General features: G+C 44.2%; 2 protein-coding genes across 2 annotated transcripts in view; one reads left to right on the top strand and one right to left on the bottom strand.

Annotated features, from left to right (window-relative positions):
* Positions 1 to 4,254: 4,254 nt before the first annotated feature.
* On the bottom strand, positions 4,255 to 12,514 carry SLC25A51 (solute carrier family 25 member 51; the record flags this gene model as incomplete). Its single annotated transcript, XM_082205140.1, is given in 3 exon segments — positions 4,255 to 7,090; positions 12,454 to 12,481; positions 12,484 to 12,514. Coding segments are annotated over 3 exon segments (978 nt in total). The 3' UTR covers positions 4,255 to 6,171.
* Positions 12,515 to 21,204: 8,690 nt separating this feature from the next.
* FBXO10 (F-box protein 10) overlaps positions 21,205 to 24,785 on the top strand; it is a 38,828-nt gene continuing 35,247 nt past the window's right edge. Inside the window, exon 1 of the mRNA XM_082204673.1 lies at positions 21,205 to 21,672. The gene's annotated coding sequence lies outside the window, so the exon portion shown is untranslated. The remainder of the gene's footprint in view (positions 21,673 to 24,785) is intronic.

A 24,785-nucleotide genomic window follows, 5' to 3' on the forward strand; every position in this document is an offset into this window, starting at 1 on the left:
AAAATATAAAAACCTATTAGAACAAAAAACAACCTGATGGCTTTCCCCATTAGAAGCGAAATCTCTGAAAAAGTTAAATATGAGAATTAATTGGCCGATATATAGAGAGCTGTTAACCGAAGTAGTACATCAGGTGAAACTGAAAGATTTTGAAGAGAAGGACTGGTTACAGTTCCACCATTTAAATGATATCTTTAAATAGATAAAAAGAAAGGTTTTAGTTATAAGATTTCAAGATTTCAAAAAGATCTGTTAGAAAACAATGAACAAGCTGCTTGTATCTGACGTTAAGGAAGAGGCTGTGCCGAGGGATCTAAATGCAATTTAGAAGTGTGACACTTACTGATGAAGGTGGAGCTTAAATGCAATGGAAGAACAGCAAAACCTATAGAACGTTTACCAAAAACCACTGCTAATGTTATCTGAAGCTGGTAGCTGTTGTGCTGGTCCAGGGAGCACAGTATTGAGCAGATGATGCACTTTTCAAAAAAACCCACTAGAGGTCATATTTAATTCTCAACCCGCTTAAAATTGTGGAGCCGGGATTCCAAAGGAAATCTAGTCCAACATTACTGAAGAAGCACATTGCTACTCCAATTTGCAAGCAAGTTAGTCATGGTCAGTGAGATGGCCCCTAACTAACTTGTTGCACTGATATTGAATGGGCTCAAAATGACCAGAAATGAAAAATGCAAATATTCAGTTTGCTGATTGCACCAACTTCACCATTCACATTTTTAAAAGCAAGGGGTCCCACACACACCCCTTTAACCATGGTAAAACTATCAGTAAGCATGGACAAGCTTTCCTGAAAGACAATTTGATGACCACAATTGTACATTACAGAAAAAGATCAGCAGTGTGCGAGTGTTGGATTTCCCAGAGGGCACTCTCAAATGAAAATTGTGACACCCAATAAAATTCTCTGTGAAATGAGTATGCGCCATGGAACATACCAGAGAATCCTGCACACTATTGCACAGACCCCCTGTGGCAAACCCACCAAAGTTCCTTTGCAAAGGAAGCAACGTAGAAAATGTTACTCAGAAATATTTGCCGAAGACCAAAATTCATTTGCATCTCTGCCCAACGTCGCTCACCACCATCACTCAAGAGAGTCATACTCTCCCTGGCCCTACACGACACCATAGTTTGTGAGATGTTACCTTCATTAAATACCTGTGCATAAAATTTACATACAAACACCAGAACATCAAATATATACCTCATGAATTTAACATTGATTTTCCCGTAACATGAGTTTGTTGATGTGAAGAGTTAACACTCAGGAAAACTCTTTCTATGCGCCATACATTTAAATGGTTTATCTCCTGTGAGAGTCCATTTCTGTTTCCTGGAGGCCACCCAGAACAGGTGGGGAAACCCAGCCAGATGGGTGGGGTATAAAATAATAATAATAATAATAGCATGAAAGCCACTGTACCATTATCACAGCAGACTAGGGGCCATTAACCTCAGCTATTATTTCTTGCATGTCAACTATCAAATACCACTATTGGATGTTATAGGCAGACAGTCTCTGCGAACACTTGAACAATCAATGCTGAAATACTTTTGCACATTTTGAGGAAGGAGTTTGTGAATACATTTGTAAAAGGAAAAGCAAATACTTAAGTTGTGTGCACACTTACTGTGGTATAAGCACTGCTGAATGTAGTGGGGCTTCCATGCATTGGACTGGGTTGAAAGATTAACGCTGGTATAGAAAGGGCTTTCCCCCCTCCGTAAGCAATCATTTCAGCAAAGTGTTGGGTGAAATTTTCAAGTCACTATAATAAAATCCCACGAGGCCGAAGAAGGTCCTGGAAAGTAGGATAAGCAATGGAAGCCACCCACTGTACCTTGTTTGATCTTACAACAGATCTGTGGCAACAACTTATTGGTATATAATAATTTTCTCATTTGGCATTAAAAATACATAATGCAGAAGTACACATTTCTGCATGTATTTTTAAAATTCTTAAAATTTCGTAATAATAGTTGTGAACTTTAAATACAGCGCTCTTCCAAGAGCTGTCTGGAAAAACTTGTATTTATTCCTATAAGAGTGATGTTAATGTTTCATTGGTTTATCTTGCTTTCATAATAAACGTGTTACAACTGTGCTCTGAATTAAGTTGCAATGGCTTGTGTTATTCAGTGGAACCCTGAGCTGAAGACTGTACTGTGTGAGTTGGCAAAAAAATAGCTCTTGGACATCCGCTACCTGGGGGCAAACTCTAGGTGTCTCCAAGTTTTAGTGGGGATTTCTGAGTAACAAGAAAGCATATGCAATGATGGTGAATTGGGCCAAGTAAACTCTAGTAAAGGTAAAGGGACCCCTGACCATTAGGTCCAGTCGCGGATGACTCTGGGGTTGCGGCGCTCATCTCACTTTACTGGCTGCGGGAGCCAATGTACAGCTTCTGGGTCATGTGGCCAGCATGACTAAGCCGCTTCTGGCGAACCAGAGCAGCGCACGGAAACGCCGTTTACCTTCCCGCTGGAGCGGTACCTATTTATCTACTTGTACCTATTTATCTACTTGCACTTTGACGTGCTTTCGAACTGCTAGGTTGGCAGGAGCAGGGACCGAGCAACAGGAGCTCACCCCGTCGCGGGGATTCGAACCGCCAACCTTCTGATCGGCAAGTCCTAGGCTCTGTGGTTTAACCCACAGCGCCACCCTAAGTAAACTCTAAGCTTCACCTAAATACCCATTCCATGGTTTTGATGGCAGCAAATAGATCTCTGCATTCTCCAGAGTGGAGCTTTTCCAAGTACTGAAAGAACCAGTTTCCACAGTTAAGAAGGCTTAGAACCTCAGTGACCTGCTGTGATAGGTTTGTGGCCTTCTTTTTGGATAAAATCACTAATGCCTAGCCAGGCCATGATGCCATCAGACTCAACAGCAGAAGATCCAGAGTCTCATCATATAGTTTTGGAACTTGCAGAAGCCACAGCATGGGACTGATATCAATGTCCATAATCACAGCTAGTTTTGGGAAACCAGAAGAAAATGGATGCATGTTTTGCTGAATGTCTTCTTTCTTCTCTGGCAATCGTCCGTAGCCGAGTAAGATTGTCTTACATATATGGTTTTAAAAGTGAGTCCGTGACTGTGGAGGCCAGTTCTGGATCCACACATCCTTCCACAGTGGGGACATTTCCAGCGGGAGTTGATCAGGGTGAGGGTTTGCCAAGCACGCCTTCCTCTTAGCACCTTTCTCCCTTTCATCCTGAGTTCGAGCATCTTCAAAGCCCACGACCCCTTTTGTAAAGGCTGTTCTCTAACTGGAGCACTCGCAGGCCAGCGGTTCTCAGTTGTTGGTATTTATACTACATTTTTTTATATTTGCCTTGAGAGTCATTGAACCTCTTTTGTTGACCACCAGCATTACGCTTACCATTTTTAAGTTCGGAATAGAGTAGTTGCTTTGGAAGATGAAATCCAGCATCGCCTGAGCTCTGCGAGTTCAGCTTTCTCCTGATTGAAGTACAGAGTGTTTGAGGACCAGGACATTTGCAGGGAAACCAAAACGCTTGTTTACAAAGCTATTGTACTACCAACCTTCCTGCTGAATGTAGCCAAGGTCTTGTTGAGCGAGGGCTTTGTTCTAACTTCAGTGAGGCTGTAGTGAGATTTGAACCCCATGAACTGGGCAAGAGGCAGACAATTACCATGGTGGTACCTAACTCTTGTGTTATTGCCCAGCTGATGGCTATGCCCATTATTACTGAGAAAGTTTCTAAATATGATAGTATAGTCTCTACTCCGCCATGTTGTTATACAGAATTCCGCACCCCAAAACTCACTCGTGGACATTATGCTATTTATGCAATTATTTTCTAACAATGCAATATAAATTGAGAAGAAGAAAGGGAAGTCTGACAATTTGGAATTTGCTGCCAAGGAGTGTGGTGGAGTCTCTTTCTTTGGAGGTCTTTAAGCAGAGGCTTGACAACCATATGTCAGGAGTGTTTCCTGCTTGGCAGGGGGTTGGACTCGATGGCCCCTGTGGTCTATTCCAACTCTATGATTCTATGAACAAGAACAATATTCTTCATTGCCTTCCTTTTTCAAGTGTTCAAGATACTTCTAATCTCACATGGACTAAACTTGTAAGATAATGTTTGAAAAATGCTAGTCTACTTCATTGCAGCAAATAAATTCATGTTTGTTTATTCCATCAAGGGAAAGATATCAAAAAAATAAAAAACACACTGGTAAAATCAGATTTTACCAGCTAAACATTCCAACAGACATTTTATTTAAATGCAGATAATCACAACATTCAAAATATCAAACATTCTTTCATTTTGTGCTTGGCAATCTGTGAGGCTAAACAGTATACACTGGTACAGTACAAGAATCAAGAAATAGGATAAATAGGTTCACAAACGGCTGTTGAAGGGCAATTTTCAGGTTGACAACAGGCAACATAAAGTAAAAAACGAAACAAAAAACACCACAACATCTCAATAGTGAGATATTAGTTCCACTTTAAAAAAAACCCTCACTCTGAGGATAAACGCTTGGAGGATTATCACTTCAGCTAGGGAAAGCTTTCCTGTGTACCACAAATAAGGAAAATATTAACTCCTATTTGCATTTTTTAAAAAAAAAACCTATACAAAATAATTTCACCCTCCCCCACCCCGTTAAGAGCATTATTTTGGTATTCAGACATGCTTTCCTCTCTGACTTGAAACCTCTTAGGTTGCTTCTGTTCATCTTTTGCTTTTTACCTGAATTCCAATGCGCAGAGAAATGTTTATTAGCATGATTGAATAAACACAGAAAATCAGCTTGCAGAAGCTTATGTCCTTTTTACATGCATGCATGGTCCTTCGTACCGAACTATGGGCCAGTTCGCACGCTTGATGTGAGTTTTATATATATATATATATTTGCAAGGCCTGAGTCAACAACTTCTCTGTTGTAAAGTGAGTGGACGGATCTCATGAACTGGACCTACCTGTATTGATTCTATACTGAATGAGATACAGGTGAGGGGGCTGTGAATGAGGCACATTCCCAACATAAAACAAGCCTGAGCAGCGTGTGAAAAGAGCTATTTAAATTCAACCACTGTGAAATAGCCTGAAGATTGCAATACCTGGGTAAGTCATTTTCATTCAAGCACATAAAGCCTTGCTTAACTAGAGCATTCAAAGTTTAGGTGACAGCACATAACATTTCAGATCCGAATACCAATTAGCTATGCCAGAATTGTAGAAAGTATTAACAAATAGACCACAACCCACCGAAAAAGCTAAAGCAGTTTAAATATCACTGGGGAATTCAATGGGGAAAATGCATAATTTTGGTTGGATTGCACCAATTGTCATTCGCACCATCCTTCTTAAAACAACCCTTCGGAGAAGTATATTCACTCGCAACAAAACTTAGTAGTATGAAGAGCCACACAAAAAACCACATTGACAAGTCGGGTGGCAGTGTAACATGAAGGGCACTTAAAAGCTTTCCTCGCTTTTCCAGCGACACACACCTATTTATTTTTAAACAGATACTCCCACCACTGAGCTTACAGTGAATTCAGTTTCTGAAATTTAATACGAAATCTCGACAAGGTGTCATTTGCATCAACAGTCTAGCAAAAGCAATTTGACAACTATTACAGAACCTTAAGGTTTGGGGGAAAGGATATCTGTTCAAAATTTGGCAGTCTCTGCTCAAGGAATAATAATTTTTTAAAAAGTGGGGAAAGGGAGACTTGAAACATCTTGGGAGTTTATTACAGCATGCCACTGTTTGTTCCAAAAGGGCCAAGCGACAAATTAAATATCAGTTTTCCGCCCATTTACACATTTCTTCAAAGTGCATTCTCTGGATGACTAGGAGTGTGAGAATAGTTGACGGTGATCTGGAGCAAATAAATCCATCTTCAGGCATATCCGAGGAAACTTTTCAAACAATTGTTCTAGCCGTTCAGTTCACTCGCACCCACAGATTGAAAGGCCATTAATATGACTGAATACAATTATTTTTTGAGCTAAGTAGGCACTGTTTAAAACTGGCATCTTTACCTACGGATTAACTATTATGCTGGAGTTCAGTGTTGTTAGTGTGTTTGATTTCTCCCTGGAAATTGACAGTTCTGTGTTTGTCTGGCGCCCAACCGAGAAAATGAACTCCACAAGCACTTTTCACAATAATTTGAGCAAGAATTCATATGTCGCATTGATTATTCCCCAAGAAATCAGAGACCGGTGATAATTCAGATGGGCGCCTCGGAAGAGGTGCGTCAGTTTCCTGTCACGCTCCAGCCAAATCTTCATGAAAACCTTGGAAAAGGACTGGAATTCCCCGCCGATTTGTGACTGCATGCGAGCTTTTACTACGTTCAGCGGGAAAAAGAGGAACCCCAGCATAGCACCCAAAAGACCTCCGCAAATAAAATCATTGATCAAGTGAGTACTGTACGTTGTGGCTTCAGGCAAACACTGCTTGATAGGTCCTCTGAGACCGAAGAAGAGAGCATTGCTCGGGCCGTTCCGGAGGAGGATTGGCACTAACCCCCGGTAATATTCCCTGGCCCCATGGTCTCGGAGAACTCTGAACGCCTGGTAAGTGTTTGTAAATTTGTCGTGATGTTTGTAGTCCTGCAGAAGTGTCTGAACGCGCTCAAAGGGGGTCAGGACCGCTTCCGTGGTCCCAGCGAGCACAGCTGCCAAGCTGCGGGTCAAAATTTCAGGCGCGCTCATGTGCCTCAGGAGTACGGAAGACAGGTCCTCATACAGGCCGAACATGATTGCCAGGGTTGTGCTCTTCTGCATGAGCGGTGGAAGGATCCCACGGTACAGATTCCTGAGCCCATCTTTCTGCAGCTGACGTACTGCATCTCTGGTTCGTACACCATACAACTGCTGCCGAAAGAGGACTTTCTGGACAGGGAAGGTGACGGCGACATTTGTGATGGCTGCACAATAGCCACAGAAGTAATGTTTGCCTGAGCTAACTTTTACAATGCGGTGACCGACTTGGTCTGCCGTTGATTTGTTCAGGACAAGGTCTTTTGAATCCATCATGCTGCTTGTTCTGCCTTCACAGTTGACTTCTCTTCTCCTAGAAAAAGAGTGAACAAAGCTGTACATAACTCGGCTTAGTTCTATGTACTTTGCTACGCATTTTTTACCCCTGAAAGACCCCAGCTACCCTAAACACTGAGTAAAAGGGGAACATCTGGCTTTAAAAGCACTGAGGACATGTCTGAGCCAAAATCGACTGGCTATGAAAATGGATTAAAACTAACAGAAGGTTGAGAAGGTGATCAAAGAAGAATGAATCAGTAACCTCAGGAATTTAATGGACATATGCTTGCAACGGGAGTGGGAAACCTTCCGTATTTTTTGCTCTATAAGACTCACTTTTTCCCTCCTAAAAAGTAAGGGGAAATGTGTGTGCATCTTATGGAGCAAATGCAGGCTGCGTGTCTATCAGAGAAGCCAGAACAGCAAGAGGGATTGCTGCTTTCACTGCGCAGCGATCCCTCTTGCTGTTCTGGCTTCTGAGATTCAGAATTTTTTTTTTCTTGTTTTCCTCCTCCAAAAACTAGGTGTGTCTTATGGTCTGGTGCGTCTTATAGAGCGAAAAATACAGTAATTACTTTTTGGGAAAATGTATTGAATTTAAATAATTTGGATGGATTTGTTTAAATTTGAAAACACACACACACATATATGGACATGTCTGGGCCAACTATTTTTCTGGTAATAGTATGAACCACCCTGAAAATATTTATATTGAAGTCCGCAAAGAAAAGTTTAAAGTAATTTTTAGTAGTCTGATCAGCTTATGCAATCTTCACCTCATCCCATCTCAACTGACACCCCATGTCTAGATTTTAAAGGATGCAATTTAATTCCTGCACTTCACACAAAAAGGTCCACGCAAAGTTAATTTCAGGTTTCTCTGGCAGGGACCATTATCATAAAATTCATAGTGCATTTAATTACAGAAAGTAACTGGGAAGAAAAGTTAAGTCTTCCATGGACAAAAAACATGTATAATGCAAACCATTCTCTTCAAAAAGAAAAACAGAACCCTGCAAGCCTCGGTCCCTTTCTTACTGCTTGCTATCTTCTTTTATCTACTCGCACTTCACTCAGCTCAGCAAACAGATAAATTGCTTCCAAGTTTCACCAGAGTTGCCAAACAGTTTCATTTTCTTACTTTCTTCTTGCAGAGCTCTGGGCAAACAACTTTCTCCAAATAACCACTTTCACAAAGAAGGCAGGGTCCTAAAGGGCATGTTAAAAAGAGAAGCACTGGGAATGTTTGTGTACTTTTTGGGCAGTATCTGGAGTGGCAATTGGGAAAGGGAGAAATGGCTGGTCCAATCTGCTCTACTCTATTGCACAGGCTAGTAACAAGATTCTCCAATGCGACATAACTTGAGGCTTGGGTACCTGGAAGAATCTCTGCTTCCACATCAATCTGTCCTTGCATTATAATCATTTGAAGAAGCCCTTCTGTCAACTGAGATGAAGTGGTTAGAAACCAGAGAGAGGGCTTCCCTCCCCCAGCGACACCCCACTTACAGAACTGTACCCCCAAGGTGCTTCAGCTGGCGGCTACATTTATATATTTCCAGCAACCGGCGCAAAGTTCATTTACTATCTGAGGAATTTTTCTCATCTACAAGAGTCTACCCACATAGCAACCAAGTATTTGCATCTGGTTAAAAGAGTTGGGGCCTAGCCAGGAAAAGCTCCAATGTTTCGCCGTTTTTATTTAAACCGACAGCATTTTCCTTTTAAGCAGCTCCGCCAAATCCATTACTCATTCTTTTTCGATGTTTAAACTGTAACAGTCCATAACAAATCTGCATTGCAGAATCACAGACTTGCAGAGACTGTGACGGTCATGTAGTCCAACCGCCTTGCAACCCAGGAATCTTCACCCAATGTGGGGTTCAAATCCATGGCCCTGAGATGAAGAGGCGCATGCTCTTGCCAAGTGAGTCATTCCTTATATATTCTCAGACTAAGCAGATCACTATTGCCACCAATCATGTAATAATAATAATAATAATAATAATAATAATAATAATAATAATAATAATAAATTATTTATACCCCGCCCATCTGTCTGGGTTTCCCCAGCCACTCTGGGCGGCTTCCAAAAGAATATTAAAATACTGTGATACATCAAACATTAAAAGCTTCCCTAAACAGGGCTGCCTTCAGATGTCTTCTAAAAATCTGGTAGTTGTTGTTCTCTTTGACATCTGGTGGGAGGGCGTTCCACAGGGAGGGCGCCACTACCAAGAAGGCCCTCTGCCTGGTTCCCTGTAAGTTGGCTTCTCGCAGGGAGAGAACCGCCAGAAGGCCCTCGGCGCTGGACCTCAGTGTCTGGGCTGAACGATGTGGGTGGAGACGCTCCTTCAGGTATACTGGACCAAAGCCGTTTAGGGCTTTCAAGGTCAGCACCAACACTTTGAATTGTGATAAATATATTTCATTTTCTGTGCATCAGGACACAAGTTGCAGTAAACTGCTGCTGGTGCGTCTTAAATCTTGCCACCCAAGCACGTTCCTGGTTGACTGAACAGAAGCAGCAGCCAGTATTTTAAAACTTCCACTTTATTTTCCTCCGTCTGTTAAGTTCCTATTTCCTTGCATCAGCGTTCAGGTGCCACAGATTCCCTCTCCACTCCCCAGCCCAGGGGTCGGCAACCAAAGGTCCAGGGGCCACTAGAGGCCCCCAGGGGTTGTTTAACCAGCCCACGAGCTGCCCCTGAACCAAGCTGCCTGCTCAGCGAGCCCCCGCGCGCTGCGCTAAAGTGGCACAGCACGGCACAGGGACTTGCTTCCGTGGCACCGGAAATCGCGTCTGCGCAGATGCAGAAAATTGCAGGCGCACATAATCTGGCCCACAGAGGGATCTCCGCTGGAGTGGACTGGCCCAGGCTCTGCCCTCCTCCTCAAAAGTGGTCCTACAGGCGTTCTCTTTCTCTTTCCCCTCTTTCCACTTCTGAAATGGGGAAGGAACCCAGCCGCTTTGCTCCAAACCCCTCTTTTCACCCTTTGGTGATGAGGCTGCATATACACTAGACCTTTAAAGCACATAATAATAATTAATAATAATAATAATTTATTATTTGTACCCCGCCCATCTGGCTGGGTTTCCCCAGCCACTCTGGGCAGCTTCCAACAAAGATGAAAAATACACTAAAATGTCACAAATTAAAAACTTCCCTCAACAGGGCTGCCTTCAGATGTCTTCTGAATGTCAGGTAGTTGTTTATCGCTTTGACATCTGATGGGAGGGCGTTCCACAGGGCGGGGGCCACCACCGAGAAGGCCCTCTGCCTGGTTCCCTGTAACCTCACTTCTCGCAGCGAAGAGGGGTTTGGAGCAAATCTGACCAACTACTTTTGTGGAAAGATTAGAGTTTGCGATCCTTTTTAGCCCTGGTGTGGAAAGCCAATGCCCTCTGTGCTGGTGTTGAATTGAATTGAATTTTTTATTATTACGGTCACAGACCAGTTCCGGCTCACTTACAATAGCAGGGAAATCATAAAACATAACAGGAATACATTAAATTGCAATTGGGTATAACAGAGGCGTATATAAGATTTTGCATGTCTGGACCTTATGACTCACCTGATGAAAAGCGAATGTTAGTACAGGTTAGTCATTGTATTGAAAATCCTCCATTCACGTGCATATATATATATTCTGTTTCTCCTCCCCTCCCTGCACCCCCACACCCTCAACCAAAGTTCTTTTGCCAGCTTCTTTGTGGCTACCAAGCAGCCTTAGCCCTGCAAGTTGGCAGGAAGGAAATCCTCTTCAAATTCACTTGGGAATCAAAATATTTCTCTTTGAGGTTCCCTCTCCACAAATATATTATATATATTGCTAACACACGCCTACTATAACAAATAAAGGAAATGTCCCTTATGGAACTAGCCTCCTTTGTGCACGAAAATATGTGGGGGGTTTTGGGTGGGGGTGTTCCCACACTTTTGAGGCAGCGCTGCCTCCTATTATTATTATTAGTAGTAGTAATAGTAGTAGTAGTACTTCACCAGCCCTGTCCCTGCACCTTTCAAAGCAAAACATTATTATTATTATTATTATTATTATTATTATTATTATTATTATTACAGAGGTACCTCTGGTTACGTACTTAATTCGTTCCGGAGGTCCGTTCTTAACCTGTGGTACCACTTTAGCTAATGGGGCCTCCCGCTGCCGCTGCACGATTTCTGTTCTCATCCTGAAGCAAAGTCCTTAAGCTAAAGCACTATTTCTTGGTTAGCGTAGTCTGTAACCTGAAACGTATGTAACCAGAAGCATATGTAACCCGAGGTACCACTGTATTATTTTGCCAGCCCTGCCCCTGTGCCTTTCAAAGCAAAACATTATTATTATTATTATTATTATTATTATTATTATTATTATTATTATTTCACCAGCCCTGCCCCTGCGCCTTTCAAAGCAAAACATTATTATTAATTATTATTATAATTATTATTTTGCCAGCTCTGCCCCTGCAGCTTTCAAAGCAAAATATTATGATTATTATTATAATTATTATTTTGCCAGCTCTGCCGCTGCAGCTTTCAAAGCAAAACATTATTATTATTATTATTATTATTATTATTATGCCAGCTCTGCCCCTGTGCCTTTCAAAACGAAACATTATTATTATTACTATTATTATTTCGCCAGCCCTGCCGCTCCGCCTTTCAAAGCAAAACATTATTATTAATTATTATTATTATTATTATTATTATTATTATGCCAGCTCTGCCCCTGTGCCTTTCAAAACGAAACATTATTATTATTATTATTATTATTATTATTATTATTATTATTATTATTATTATTATGCCAGCTCTGCCCCTGCGCCTTTCAAAACGAAACATTATTATTATTACTATTATTATTTTGCCAGCTCTGCCCCTGCAGCTTTCAAAGCAAAACATTACTTATTATTATTATTATTATTATTATTATTATTATGCCAGCTCTGCCCCTGCGCCTTTCAAAACGAAACATTATTATTATTACTATTATTATTTTGCCAGCTCTGCCCCTGCAGCTTTCAAAGCAAAACATTACTTATTATTATTATTATTATTATTATTATTATTATTATGCCAGCTCTGCCCCTGCGCCTTTCAAAACGAAACATTATTATTATTATAATTATTATTTTGCCAGCCCTGCCCCTGCAGCTTTCAAAGCAAAACATTATTATTAATTATTACTATTACTATTATTATTTCGCCAGCCCTGCCGCTGCGCCCTCCCCGACCCCTCTCCTCCTCCCCAACACTGGCAAAGAGAAACACCTCCGGCAAGAAGGCGGCGAGGCCAGCAGGGAGGGAAGCGAGACCGCGAGAGGAAGGCGGCAGGAAAGCCAGGGAGCCCCCCCGCCTTGCGGAGAGCGGTCCGGAAGGGCCTTGGCCTTACCCTTGCCCGAGGTCAGCAGGCAGCAGGAGGAGGAGGAGGGAGGCCCGGCCCGGGTCCCCATCTCGCCCCCCCCCTCCTCCTCCTCCTCTAACCACTAGGCGCTCCCGCCCCCGAGCCCAGCTGACTCCACACTCACCCGCCGGGGCTTCATGGCGGAGAAAAGGATGCCCCGAACCGCGCGCGCTCCCGTGCGCACGTGCGCGCGCGTCCCCTGCAGCCCAGCCCAGCCCAGCCCCGCGCACGAAGCAGCTCCCGCTCTCGGGCAACTGCTCTGACAGCGGCAGCCCCGCGGGAACCGGGACCTTCGCCACGCCCTGACGCAAAAGACGCGTGACGTCAGGAGGAGGAGGAGGAGGAGGACGGCGTTCACGTGACAGGCGCCGCCTCTGTCACTCCCCCCCCCCACACACCTCGGAAAGCGCATGCGCGGAGAGGGATTCGAAGGAGCGCCCCCTTCCGGCTGCTCAAGGAGGACAATTTTATCTGTTTACTGTATTTAGGATCTATAAGCCGCTTGCGGTTGCCGTTTTTTGAACACCAAGCAGCTCCAAAGCGGTTTACACACACACAAAAAAAAAAGGAAAAGGAAAATTCACAACCCAAGTTTTTTAAACATACGTTTCTGTTAAAAATTCCTCTTCGAAGCTTTTAAGTCGCAGGATCACTCAAAAAAAAATCTGTCATATTCAAAACCAGGCATCACTGCTGCAGGTAATATGGAAAATAAAGTACCTGTTAATGTGACTGTTATGTACTGAAGTTCTCACCCTGGGCCAGCAGTTTTCACTCAGGTCCACATATGCAAATAAAGGATTGAAAGTGACGTTCAGTGATTGGATAGTTACAGAAAGTTGCTACAGTTGCGTTGTAGTGGAGCTCTATATAAGCAGGCTGGCTGAACCCTTCAGTTCTGTTCTGCCCTGTGAATAAACAAGAGCTGTTTGAAGAATCGCTGTGGGGTCTGATATGTTCACCCACAACTTAACAGTGACAGCTACGCAAAAGTTTTGTTCATATACTATGCAAAAGAATAAAAGAATTCCTTCCAGTAGCACCTTAAAGACCAACTAAGTTAGTTCTTGGTATGAGCTTTCGTGTGCATGCACACTTCTTCAGATACCTGAATATCTGAAGAAGTGTGCATGCACACGAAAGCTCATACCAAGAACTAACTTAGCTGGTCTTTAAGGTGCTACTGGAAGGAATTTTTTTATTTTGACTATGGCAGACCAACACGGCTACCTATCTGTATGCAAAAGAATGAAATTCTACTGTCTGCCCTAAACCTCCTTTCTCTCTTCCCACTTCTCTTTCCCCAGAACCCTTCTTACAAAACATGTTGGCTTCAGTCCTTCTCGAGAGACAATGGAGTAGATCTCCAGGGATGAAGTCAAACCGCTGTGATAGCAGCACCAAAGCGTCCTTCCCAAGGCGCAAACCTGGGCAGTGTGTAAAGGTAAAGGACCCCTGGATGGTTAAGTCCAGTCAAAGGTGACTATGGGGTTGCGGCACTCATCTCACTTTCAGGCCGAGGGAGCCAGCGTTTGTCGACAGATAGCGTTCTGGGTCATGTGGCCAGCATGACTAAACCGCTTCTGGCACACGGAACACCATGACAGAAACCAGAACACATGGAAACGCCATTTGCCTTCCCACTGCAGCATTACCTAGTTATCTACTGGCACTGGCGTGCTTTTGAACTGCTGGATTGGTAGGAGCTGGGACAGAGCAACGGGAGCTCACCCCGTCGCGGGGACTCAAACTGCCAACCTTCTGATCGGCAAGCCCAAGAGGCTTAGTGGTTTAGACCACAGTGCCACCCGTGTCCTTGGGTAGAGTGTATGGAGGTTCTCGGATGCTCAGACCTTTCTCTTGGCCTTGCTGATGTGGTCCAAAGGAAAGCAGAGCAATACGTTTGGCACCAACTTGGCTGCCGGAATTGCCGCAAGGAGTTGTACAAGGCACCATCCAACTGTCTTAGGGACTCCACTTCGGATTTGTGTAGGGTTTACTCCTGAGCTTTTTCTCCTCCCCAAAATATCCCACAAGGCGGCAGAGGTTTAGGATCAGGGTTTTCCATCTTCTAGGTGAGCTAACTTCCCAGATTGACAAGCCCCATCTACCCCTCACTTCCCTCCCTCTACAGCAGGTGCAGAAACCTTCTTGACCATTGGACCCACTATTGGTCTCGTCTGCTCCATCTGCCGGAGCCTGTCTTTGCATGTAGTAAAGGTAAAAGTAAAAGGGACCCCTGACCATTAGGTCCAGTTGTGACCAACTCTGGGATTGCGCCACTCATCTTGCTTTATTGGCCGAGGGAGCCGGCGTACAGCTTCCGGGTCATGTGGCCAGCATCATTAAGCCAGAGCAAACCAGAGCAGCGCACGGAAACGCCATTTACCTTCCCGCTGGAGCGGTACCTATTTATCTACTTGCACTTTGATGTGCTTTCGAACTGCTAGGTTGGCAGGAGCAGGGACCAAGCAACGGGAGCTCACCCCGTTGCGGGGATTCGAACCGCCAGCCTTCTGAACGGCAAGTCCTAGGCTCTGTGGTTTAACCCACAGTGCCACCCACGTCCTGTAACACCCCGTACACCCCTTTAAAAACATACAGAAGTTAAAATACTGTAACAGATTAAAAGTTACTTTGACTTTACTAAGCACCTGGCTGCATAGGCTTGTTTTAAGCAGGAATGTTTGGGGCAGGTGCCGAAAACAGTACAGCAAGAGTGCTTGCTTGATCTCAACGGGCAGAGTGCAGGTGTTGCAACACTGAACGATCAAGTTCTTACAAATGTGGAATGGGTATTTATGTCACCTGTAGTGGTGCCAATTCTGAGCTGGCGCATGTGAGGTAAGGAGGTCTCGTAGGTAAACTGGTCCCAAGTTGTTAAGGGTTTCATATGGTAATAGTAACACCTTGAGCTTGCCCAAGTAGCAAACTAACAACCGGTGCAGAGTGCATGCAGCTGTTATATGCTGACAAGGTGTCACTGCTGTCAGCAATCGTGCTGCAGCATTATGCAGCAACTTTGTGAGGTCTCTCTCTCTCTCTCTCTCTCTCTCACACACACACACACACACACAGACACGCACACACACACACACACACAGACACACATAAGATCTTATTGTCTACAGGGAGTCCCCCCACAGCAGTGGGCATCCCCTGTTTACACAGATAGTGATGATAATGTGAAATGCATCCAACAAAATTATGGTGGGGCACAAATATTTATCCATCTGTCACATTTTCTGACAAAGAAGGCCCAATTTTAAAAAAAACAAAACCAGTTGAATTACTGCATTGGTAAAGCATTTCACTTCCGTAAAGTCTGTGTTGGCAACTCAGTTTACTCCCTACTGAGGAGAGTGAAGAGTTAAGAAGTGAAGTATTTTATTGCTTGATGTTCTGGGATAAGCATGAACTTTAGCTTCTACTGAACCTTGTGTGTTATCTAAAATTAATCTTCAGCATTGCTAATGCAAGCATTATTATGTTTTTCTTTAATTCTCTTCTTTAGATCAAGGGGCACAGGATCCCAACCCTGAAAGTTTTGACTAATACGAAGAAGAAGGAGGATAGTATTTCCAAGAGCAGAGTCTCCATTGTTGTTTCCTGCTTGTCTTTACAACCAGAGACTGTTTAAACAAGGCACAGTTCCAAATCTAAATTAGTCCGCTGTCTTCAGGAAGACTGAAACCACCAGCAAATAAGTTTAAGCACCAGATACTTCCCCAGAAACAGTCTTTTCTTCCTTATAAAGCATTTCTGGAGCAGTCAAACTGAAGACGAAAAAGTGTAATGCAAAGAATAAATCCCAAAGCCTCACAGACTACTCAAATGACCTTGCTCTGCCTGTTTCTTTGTTTTTTGCCTGTGACTTCTAAAATATTTTTCCCAAGGTCTTCATATGCATTTATTTATTATATTCAGTGCTTTTTTTCTGGGGGGTACGCATACCCCTAAACATTTTGTGAATCTTTGTCCTTTTGACCATTTACTGTATTTATTTCCCCCAATCTGAACTATAAAATGGTGATTTTCTTGAATCTAAATGAGAGTACCCCTAAACATTTTTAAAAGAAAAAAAGCACTGATTATATTTATGTTATTTATACCCTGCCTCGCCATAATTCTATGCAGATCAGCTAACAAATTAAAACTTGTTCAAAGCAACGACAATGAACATACTGGAAATGATTGTAACAAACATAAAAAGGAAGTTTAACCAGTTTGGTTTGGTTTTTTACTCTGCTGCTATTTGTTGATGGTGACCGCAAGTCTTATTCCCCACCCCCATGCTTTAACTTGCTAAACTGGAAAAACTAGAATGTACTTCCATGCGCAAAAGGCAGTAAGTACAAACTGCAAGTACAAAGTCCTGCCCAAAAGACAGTTAATTTGCTTTTAAAAGTGGGATCTACAAAAAATAAATGACACTGTAGAATGCTACTGTTGCAGGTTCAAGCCACTCAATTCCATATTCCCTTCTTCCTCTGTACAGCAGCAGTCAGCTGAGCAAACTCAGTCCTCACTGGGCTGTTAAACCACAGAGCCTAGGACTTGCCGATCAGAAGGTCGGCGGTTCGAATCCCCATGACGGGGTGAGCTCCCGTTGCTTGGTCCCTGCTCCTGCCAACCTAGCAGTTCAAAAGCACGTCAAAATAGATAAATAGGTACCACTGTGGTGGGAAGGTAAATGGCATTTCTGTGCACTGCTCTGGTTCGCCAGAAGCGGCTTAGTCATGCTGGCCACATGACCCGGAAGCTGTATGCCAGCTCCCTTGGCCAATAAAGAGAGATGAACGCCGCAACCCCAGAGTCGGTCACAACTGGACCTAATGGTCAGGGGTCCCTTTACCTTTACCTTACATCTCACTTAATCAATGCTGATCAATCAAGGCAATGAGGTTCTGCTGCCATCTGGTGGCTAAGCCTCTACATTTCACAATTTGCGCTGGTGGCCACACTTCATAGGAGCATCGGAAGCTGCCCTGAACTGACCCAGACTGTTGGTTCATCTTGCTCACTGCTGCCAATGGCTCTCCGGGGTTTAAAACAGGGAGTCTTCCCCAGGCCTACCTAGATATGCAGGAGACCAAATCTGGGACCTTTTTTTCATGCAAAACAGATGCATTCCCACCAAGCTATGGCACCTCCCCATCTTTGGAGCCACAGTGTTTAGTGTTCTCAGGATGCAGTAGGGCTTAGGGAACAGATATAACTGATTAAATGTGGCATGAGCCATGAAAGCCATATTGCAATTAATATTAGTCTTTAAAAGTTGCCTACCATGCAGTCAATCGAACTTCAGCTGCGGAAGAGAGACCGAGCAATTGTCCTCTGCAAGGAAAGTCCAAGGTCTGTTGCTCAACATCACTAGGAATTCTGGCTCTGTGGTTAGGGATAATGAGGCGGCTCCCTCAGGCAACAGATACTGGGGTGCAGGGAACATTGCCTATGATAGCTGAGGCTGATGGGAATTGTAGTCCAAAACATCTGGAGAACAGGGGAAACATCTGGGGGATGCTGCTTTTATGGTTTTTCGGTGCAACATGACACCTTTTTTGCTTTAATTTGGTTTGGGCTTTTTTTTTACCCCTGCCAGTGTATATTTTTATTTGTCTCAGATTTATCCTCTTTTGTTTTTTATTGGGCATGCTGTATTTTTATTTATGATTGTGAACCACGTTTATGGGCCTGTGAGGGGCTAAAAGGCAAGACAGAAATGTTTTAAATAAATAAAGGGGGTTAAGGAAAACTATCTGCTTGATTACTGCACCAGACAGATCAATTATTATTGTTTATTAAATTTGTATATCTCTTGACATTCTATATGTAGATTATAAGCATCTTGCAATATGGATCTACCTTTTTTATTCTTATGCTACAAATGCAATATGTGCTGTTGGTCATGTTTAAACAGAGGAGTGGTCTCTGCAATGGATGCATGCACAGCAAGGATGACCAGTGTAATGGCCAGTGGTTAGCATTGATAGGTGCTGTTGTCGAACATTCATCTAAAAGGCCACAGGTTTCCCATTTTTGCTTTACAGGGATCCATCGCTTCAATGGCTTTTCACATGAGATGGAAGTTCAATATTAGGCTGGCAGACCTGTTTGCATATACAGTGGTACCTTGGTACTCAAACGCCTTGGTTCGCAAATACCGAAAACCCAGAAGTGTTCTGGTTTTCAAACCTTTTTCAGAAGCTGAACGTTGGATGCGGTTGTCAGCTATTGTAACCGGGGCACCTGCACCAATCAGAAGCTGCGGCTTGGTTTTCGAACATTTCAGAAGTCAAACAGACTTCCGGAATGGATTAAGTTTGGTGCTTTTGTTTTTGCTATTTATTTTGCATTTTTGTTTGGAAGGCTTTTTCAGTTAATTTGCTTTTGTGACTGTGTGGAACCCAGTTCAGCTACTGATTGATTGAATGATTGTGTGACTGCGGAAATGGATAAAAGCCCCCCATCCGAACAATGACTATCATCAGTGAAAGGTAAGAAAAAAACTTAATTTTACTTTCTATCATCTACAATACTGTCTTATTTATTTAATAGTACAGTACATTATTGCTTTCATTTTATGGATTAATGGTCTTGTTAGATAGTAAAATTTGTGTTAAATTGCTGTTTTAGGGGTTGTTTTTAAAAGTCTGGAAGGATTAATCCATTTTGCATTGCTTTCTATGGGAAAACGTGCCTTGGTTCTGGAATGCTTTGGTTTTGGAATAGACTTCCGGAACGGATTAAGTTTGAGGACCAAGGTACCACTGTATTGCAATACATACATTGATATGAGTCTGAGAGACATAAATTACACTACCAGCTTCACAGTATGTTCTCTTACCTGCTAGATATTACGCGAGATGAACACCACACTCCATAGTCGCCTTTGACTGGACTTAACTCTCCAGGGGTCCTTTGCCTATCTTTTTTTAACCTATTGTACACAACACTTCTCAAAACCCAGATTAACTAGGTCTTTACAGCACAGAGTTCTCCACCCAAGTCTGTCCAATTCAACAAGCTCCCAACAAGCTCCATCATCAAATTGGTCATCAGAATGTATTTGTATCTAGATAGATAAAGGTAAAGGGACCCCTAACCATTAGGTCCAGTCGTGACTGACCCTGGGGTTGCTCCGCTCATCTCTCTTTACTGGCCGAGGGAGCCGGCGTACAGCTTCCGGGTCATGTGGCCAGCATGACTAAGCCGCTTCTGGCGAACCAGAGCAGCGCACGGAAACGCCGTTTACCTTCTTTCTAGTTACATTTCCAACACTTGTTCGATTTACAGTGGTACCTCTACTTACATTCACCTCCGGTTACGTATCCTTTGGGATACGTGCGCAGCAAACTTGGAAGTATTTTTCCGGGTTTCACCCCGTGTGCATGCGCAGAAGCAGCACCTCCAGATACACACACCTCGGGATCCGACCTGAGCTCTGGAACAGATCCCGTGCGCAACCAGAGATACCACTGTATACATTTTTGCCAGTTTACTTGGTGTTAGATACCAACGATGTATCATTTTCATATTATTTTCTCTTTGACCATAACATGCTGTAAATTTTATATCCCACAATCATTCCTATGCTTCCATACCTATATTATGACCTATATCTATTGCCCGGTGCATCAGTGAGTGTATCATCATCCTCTGTCTGGCTCCGTCTAGCAGATTCGGAATGAAATGTCTCAACATCAGTCGTCTGAAATTACTTTCTTTTGACCCCCCCAAGTGCTCGGCGGGGGGGAACCCTATCAAAACCTTTTTACAATGTCTACACTGAGTTACGTATTTTTATTTATTTACTTGATTGTGGGGGCAGCTGCCCCCTCCCCGGCTACGCCTGTGCATAGCTGTCAACCGTCCCTTATTTGGTGGGAAACTCCCTTATCCCAGCGCCGTGTCCCGCTGCTGTCCCTTATTGATGATGTCCCTTAAATTTCCCAGGTTTCATGCTCGCCCGGCTCGGGAGGGAAGCAGTGGCTCGGGGTCCTCCGCCAAGAGAGACAGAGAGCATGGGCTGCTGCTTCTCCATCTCTCCCTTTCCCGCCTCAGGGGCGCATCGTGAGGAGACGGGTGGCAGCGAGACTTCCGCCGTGCTGCCAGGGGAAGCCGGAGGAAGAGGAGGGGATGGGGAGGAACGCAGAAGGGCGGCGCTTCAGCGGCCGCAGCGGCGCCACAACCACCTCATGCTGGGCTGGCGGGCGGCGTGGCCGAGAGTCTCTCTCCCTCCCTCTCTCGGGCAGGGAAGGGCCGATGGAACTCCTCGCTCCAAGACAACGGCATCCCCGAAGTGCTGCTTAGCATCCCCTCCAATCAGTGCAGCATCTTAATGTAGTGATTTCCCCCTCTGCATCCCTTTCAGAACTCTATTTTCATAAATCAATTGTCCATCCATAGTTCAAATTTTTACTACAAGTTTTCTGTCAATCCTACCAATGTATGTAACTCTTTACAATAGCTTTTCAACTAAATTATAAACTTCCCCCATTCTTTATTAAAGAGGTCCTCTTCCTGGTTTCTAATTCTGCCGGGAAGCTTTGCCATCTCGACGTCGTTCATCAGTTTTGTCTGCCCCTCTTCTTTGGCTGGAGTTGTAGACCCTTAGGATCATCCAGTCCAACCCCCTGCAAAACACAGTCAGTCCCAGCCAAAGCAGAATGGCTCCATCAGTGCCGGATTTCTGTATAAACTATCCCTTATTTTGGCTGCTAATCCCTTATTTTCGAGGCTGCTGGTCCCTTATTTTCAAATCTGTAAGTTGACAGCTATGCCTGCCCTATCATGGAAGTGAGTTTTCCGGGGACTGCCCTGTGCACACGTGACGAGCCTGAGCCCCCGAGGCTACTTAGAAACAACATCGCCAAAGATACACGCGTGTGCGTGAACGTGGCTGGTCTGCAAAGACATTGGCGACCCCCTTCCTCCCAACCAGGCTCCCCTCTCTTCTCCCCCCTTTGCTGCAGCCGATCTCTCTCCTCCAGGACCCCGGCGACCATGTGATCGCCACGATAGAGATCCCGAGGAAATGCTCTCTTCGTGCGCCTCCCTTCCTTGGGAAGATCTCTATGATCGGCGCGGCCGTGCGCGCCGGAGCCGGGGGAGTGGCTCCGATCCCGGGGTGTTTCCAGCAGCCTCCGGGCTCGGCTCGCTGGCGGAGAGGCGCTTTCTCGCCGGAGACCGGGATGCCGTCATAAGGTAACGATGCAAAACAGCAAAACCAGATCGGGAAACTCATGTTGGGCGGTGTGCTTTTTTCTGTGCACTTTCTTAGCTCTGCTAGCAAGCGGGGCCGGGGGGGGGCGCGCCCTGCACGGTGCAACCCGCTTCGCTTTTGCAGATCTTCAGGGTCGGCTGCATGCATGGTTTTTCCCCGGGATGTGTTTTTCTGCATGCATAGTTTTTCTTGGTGTGTGTTTTTCTGCATGCATAGCTTTTCTCGGGGCGTGTTTTTCTGCATGCATAGTTTTTCTTGATGTGTGTTTTTCTGCATGCATAGCTTTTCCCGGGGCGTGTTTTTTCTGCATGCATAGTTGTTGTTTTCTCGGGATGTGTTTTTCCTGCCTGTGCCCACACTTCTTCTCTTGGAGCAAGTCCCCTCGGGACAGCAAACATGGAGCGGGTTGCACAACGCGCTCACAAAACGCGATCTGTGGATGTTGTCCGGATGTGCTTCCGATTTCTGGGTGGTTTTTGGTGATATTTTTGGAGGGGAGGAGGAAGGCGGGATTTCCCCCCTCCACACAATGGCTTTAGACTTGTTGGCTTCGCTCTTTGTGCTCGGAGCATCAATCCCTATGTTTGAAAACACGGTGGGCTCCCCACTTTTTTGGGGGGGGCATTAGCAATGTATATGCACAACGTTTTTAAGCGGTAGATCTGTGCATAGAATGTGCTTTGCAAGACGCACATAAAATGTGTTTGATTAGTATTTTTTATTATTATTAATAGCACAGGAGATAATAGAAATGCAATTTGCGAGCAGATCTTAGGAACCTAGGTGAAATATACTCTAGTGTGAATTTCATGCTCTTTATTCAGCTCATAGTAGCAATGAATGAAACTTTCCGTAAAACGTCTAGCTATATATACATTATTTACACAATAGGCCTCGCATGATTGGCTAATTCCGGGTTGCTCCTGTAGGCCAATCAGGTTGCGGATCCACCACCTCCAGAAGCCTGATTGGCTGCTCCTGCAGGCCAATCGGGTCACTGATTCACTTCCACCTGGAGCTGGATTGGGTGGCTCTTGCGAACCAATCAGACTGCTGCACTCTGGATCCTATTGTTCTAGGACTCAGCTCAGTACATAACACTAGGAAAATGCTTCATAGTAAACCAGACTAGTGGTCCATCTAACTACAACCTTGGCTGCTGTCCCCTAGCCCTGCCTGGAGATAACAAGGACCGAACTTAGGACCTTGGGACCTTCTGCTCTAGCTCTGAGCTGCCAAACCTTTCTTAAAATGTTACGGGAGTTTACCTGCCTTGGAAGAACTCTGGGTGCTTAACAGTTCCCCTACAACAGGTAGATTATGATCCAGTGGTACATCACTGGGCGTCTTTGGTAGATTGCGGTAGACCCTGCTCCCCGAAAAACCTTTGGCTCTCCCCAGATAAGCTCAGCAACTTTGCCTCGTCTAAAAAAAGCTCAACAACATTGCCTGTCAATAACAATGGGTAGATTACAGCCGGTATTTTTATAATATGAGTACAGTGGTACATTGGGATACATACGCTTCAGGTTACATACGTTTCAGGTTACACACTCCACTAACCCAGAAATAGTGCTTCAGGTTAAGAACTTTGCTTCAGGGTGAGAACAGAAATTGTGCTCCGGCGGGAGCAGGAGGCCCCATTAGCTAAAGTGGTGCTTCAGGTTAAGAACAGTTTCAGGTTAAGAACGGACCTCCGGAACGAATTAAGTACTTAACCCGAGGTACCACTGCAGATCACAGTCTCTTGGGAGTTGGACGTGCCTGCCCTACAGTAAAGGAGCAAGCTAGAGAGAGACCCTGATGTTAAGGAAGTTGGTACAAGTTTTAGTTTGCATTGGTAAAACACTTTGCTTTCAACCTTTAGGGACTCATGCAACTGTGTGGCCTTTGCTTTCCTCTTAGGCTTAATTAGGCTTGCAGTTAACCCTCTTGTTATACTTGCAGTTCAGGATAATGAAAGGGTGGGTTTTATTTTTGCACACAGTGTGTATCCAGCATTCGAAATTTGCCGTGCACATTTTGCACCTGCCTGTCGGCCACATGCAACTGAGTGAAGATGCCCAGGCGTCAGGATGGTGTCTGACGTCTCCACCATCTGGAGCGGCATGCCTTCAAGATCCTTGGATTTTTTTCTTTTTTAAGCGGCTACATACAAATTCAATAAAACAGAGAATACAGCACAAACAATACATAGTGTCGCAATAGCATTTCCAAAGCAGCTCCAAAAACCAGCCACAATGTGTTGATTAAAAACCGGAGGAAACAAAATAGTTTTTCAACTACCTGCCTATATTATACGAAGCAGGTGCCAAATGTCATTTTACATGGATCCTTGAATCTTGACTATTTTCACAAATTCTAACCATTACAGTGGTACCTTGGGTTACAAACGCTTCGGGTTACAAACTCCGCTAACCCAGAAGTAGTTGCTCCGGGCTGCGAACATTGCCCCAGGATGAGAATGGAAATCGCGCACCAGCGGTGTGACAACAGTGGGAGGCCCCATTAGTGAAAGTGTGCCTCAGGTTAAGAAAGGTTTCGGGTTAAGAACAGACCTCCGGAACAAATTACTGTATTTTTCGCTCTATAAGACGCACCAGACCACAAGACGCACCTAGTTTTTGGAGGAGGAAAACAAGAAAAAAATATTCTGAATCTCAGAAGCCAGAACAGCAAGAGGGATTGCTGCGCAGTGAAAGCAGCAATCCCTCTTGCTGTTCTGGCTTCTGGGATAGCTGCGCAGCCTGCATTCACCTCATAAGACGCACACACATTTCCCCTTTTTAGGAGGGAAAAAGTGAGTCTTATAGAGCAAAAAATACTGTAAGTTCGTAACCCGAGGTACCACTGTATATTTTATCTGCACAATCAGAATTGATTTCAAGGAACCAAAAAGTCATATTGAAAAAAGCAGCTTTTGAGCTGGTCTGGGCCCAAAATGGCAACTGGACATTCTGTTTTGGTGACTGCAATTCTGATTTAAGGACCCATTTGGCGCCTAGTTTATATATCTGAGTTTCTAGCACTAATACAGTGGTACCTCAGGTTACATGCGCTTCAGGTTACATACTCCGCTAACCCAGAAATAGTG

The sequence above is a fragment of the Podarcis vaucheri genome (assembly GCF_965113315.1).
Source record: "Podarcis vaucheri genome assembly, chromosome: 17".
NCBI lineage: Eukaryota > Metazoa > Chordata > Lepidosauria > Squamata > Lacertidae > Podarcis > Podarcis vaucheri.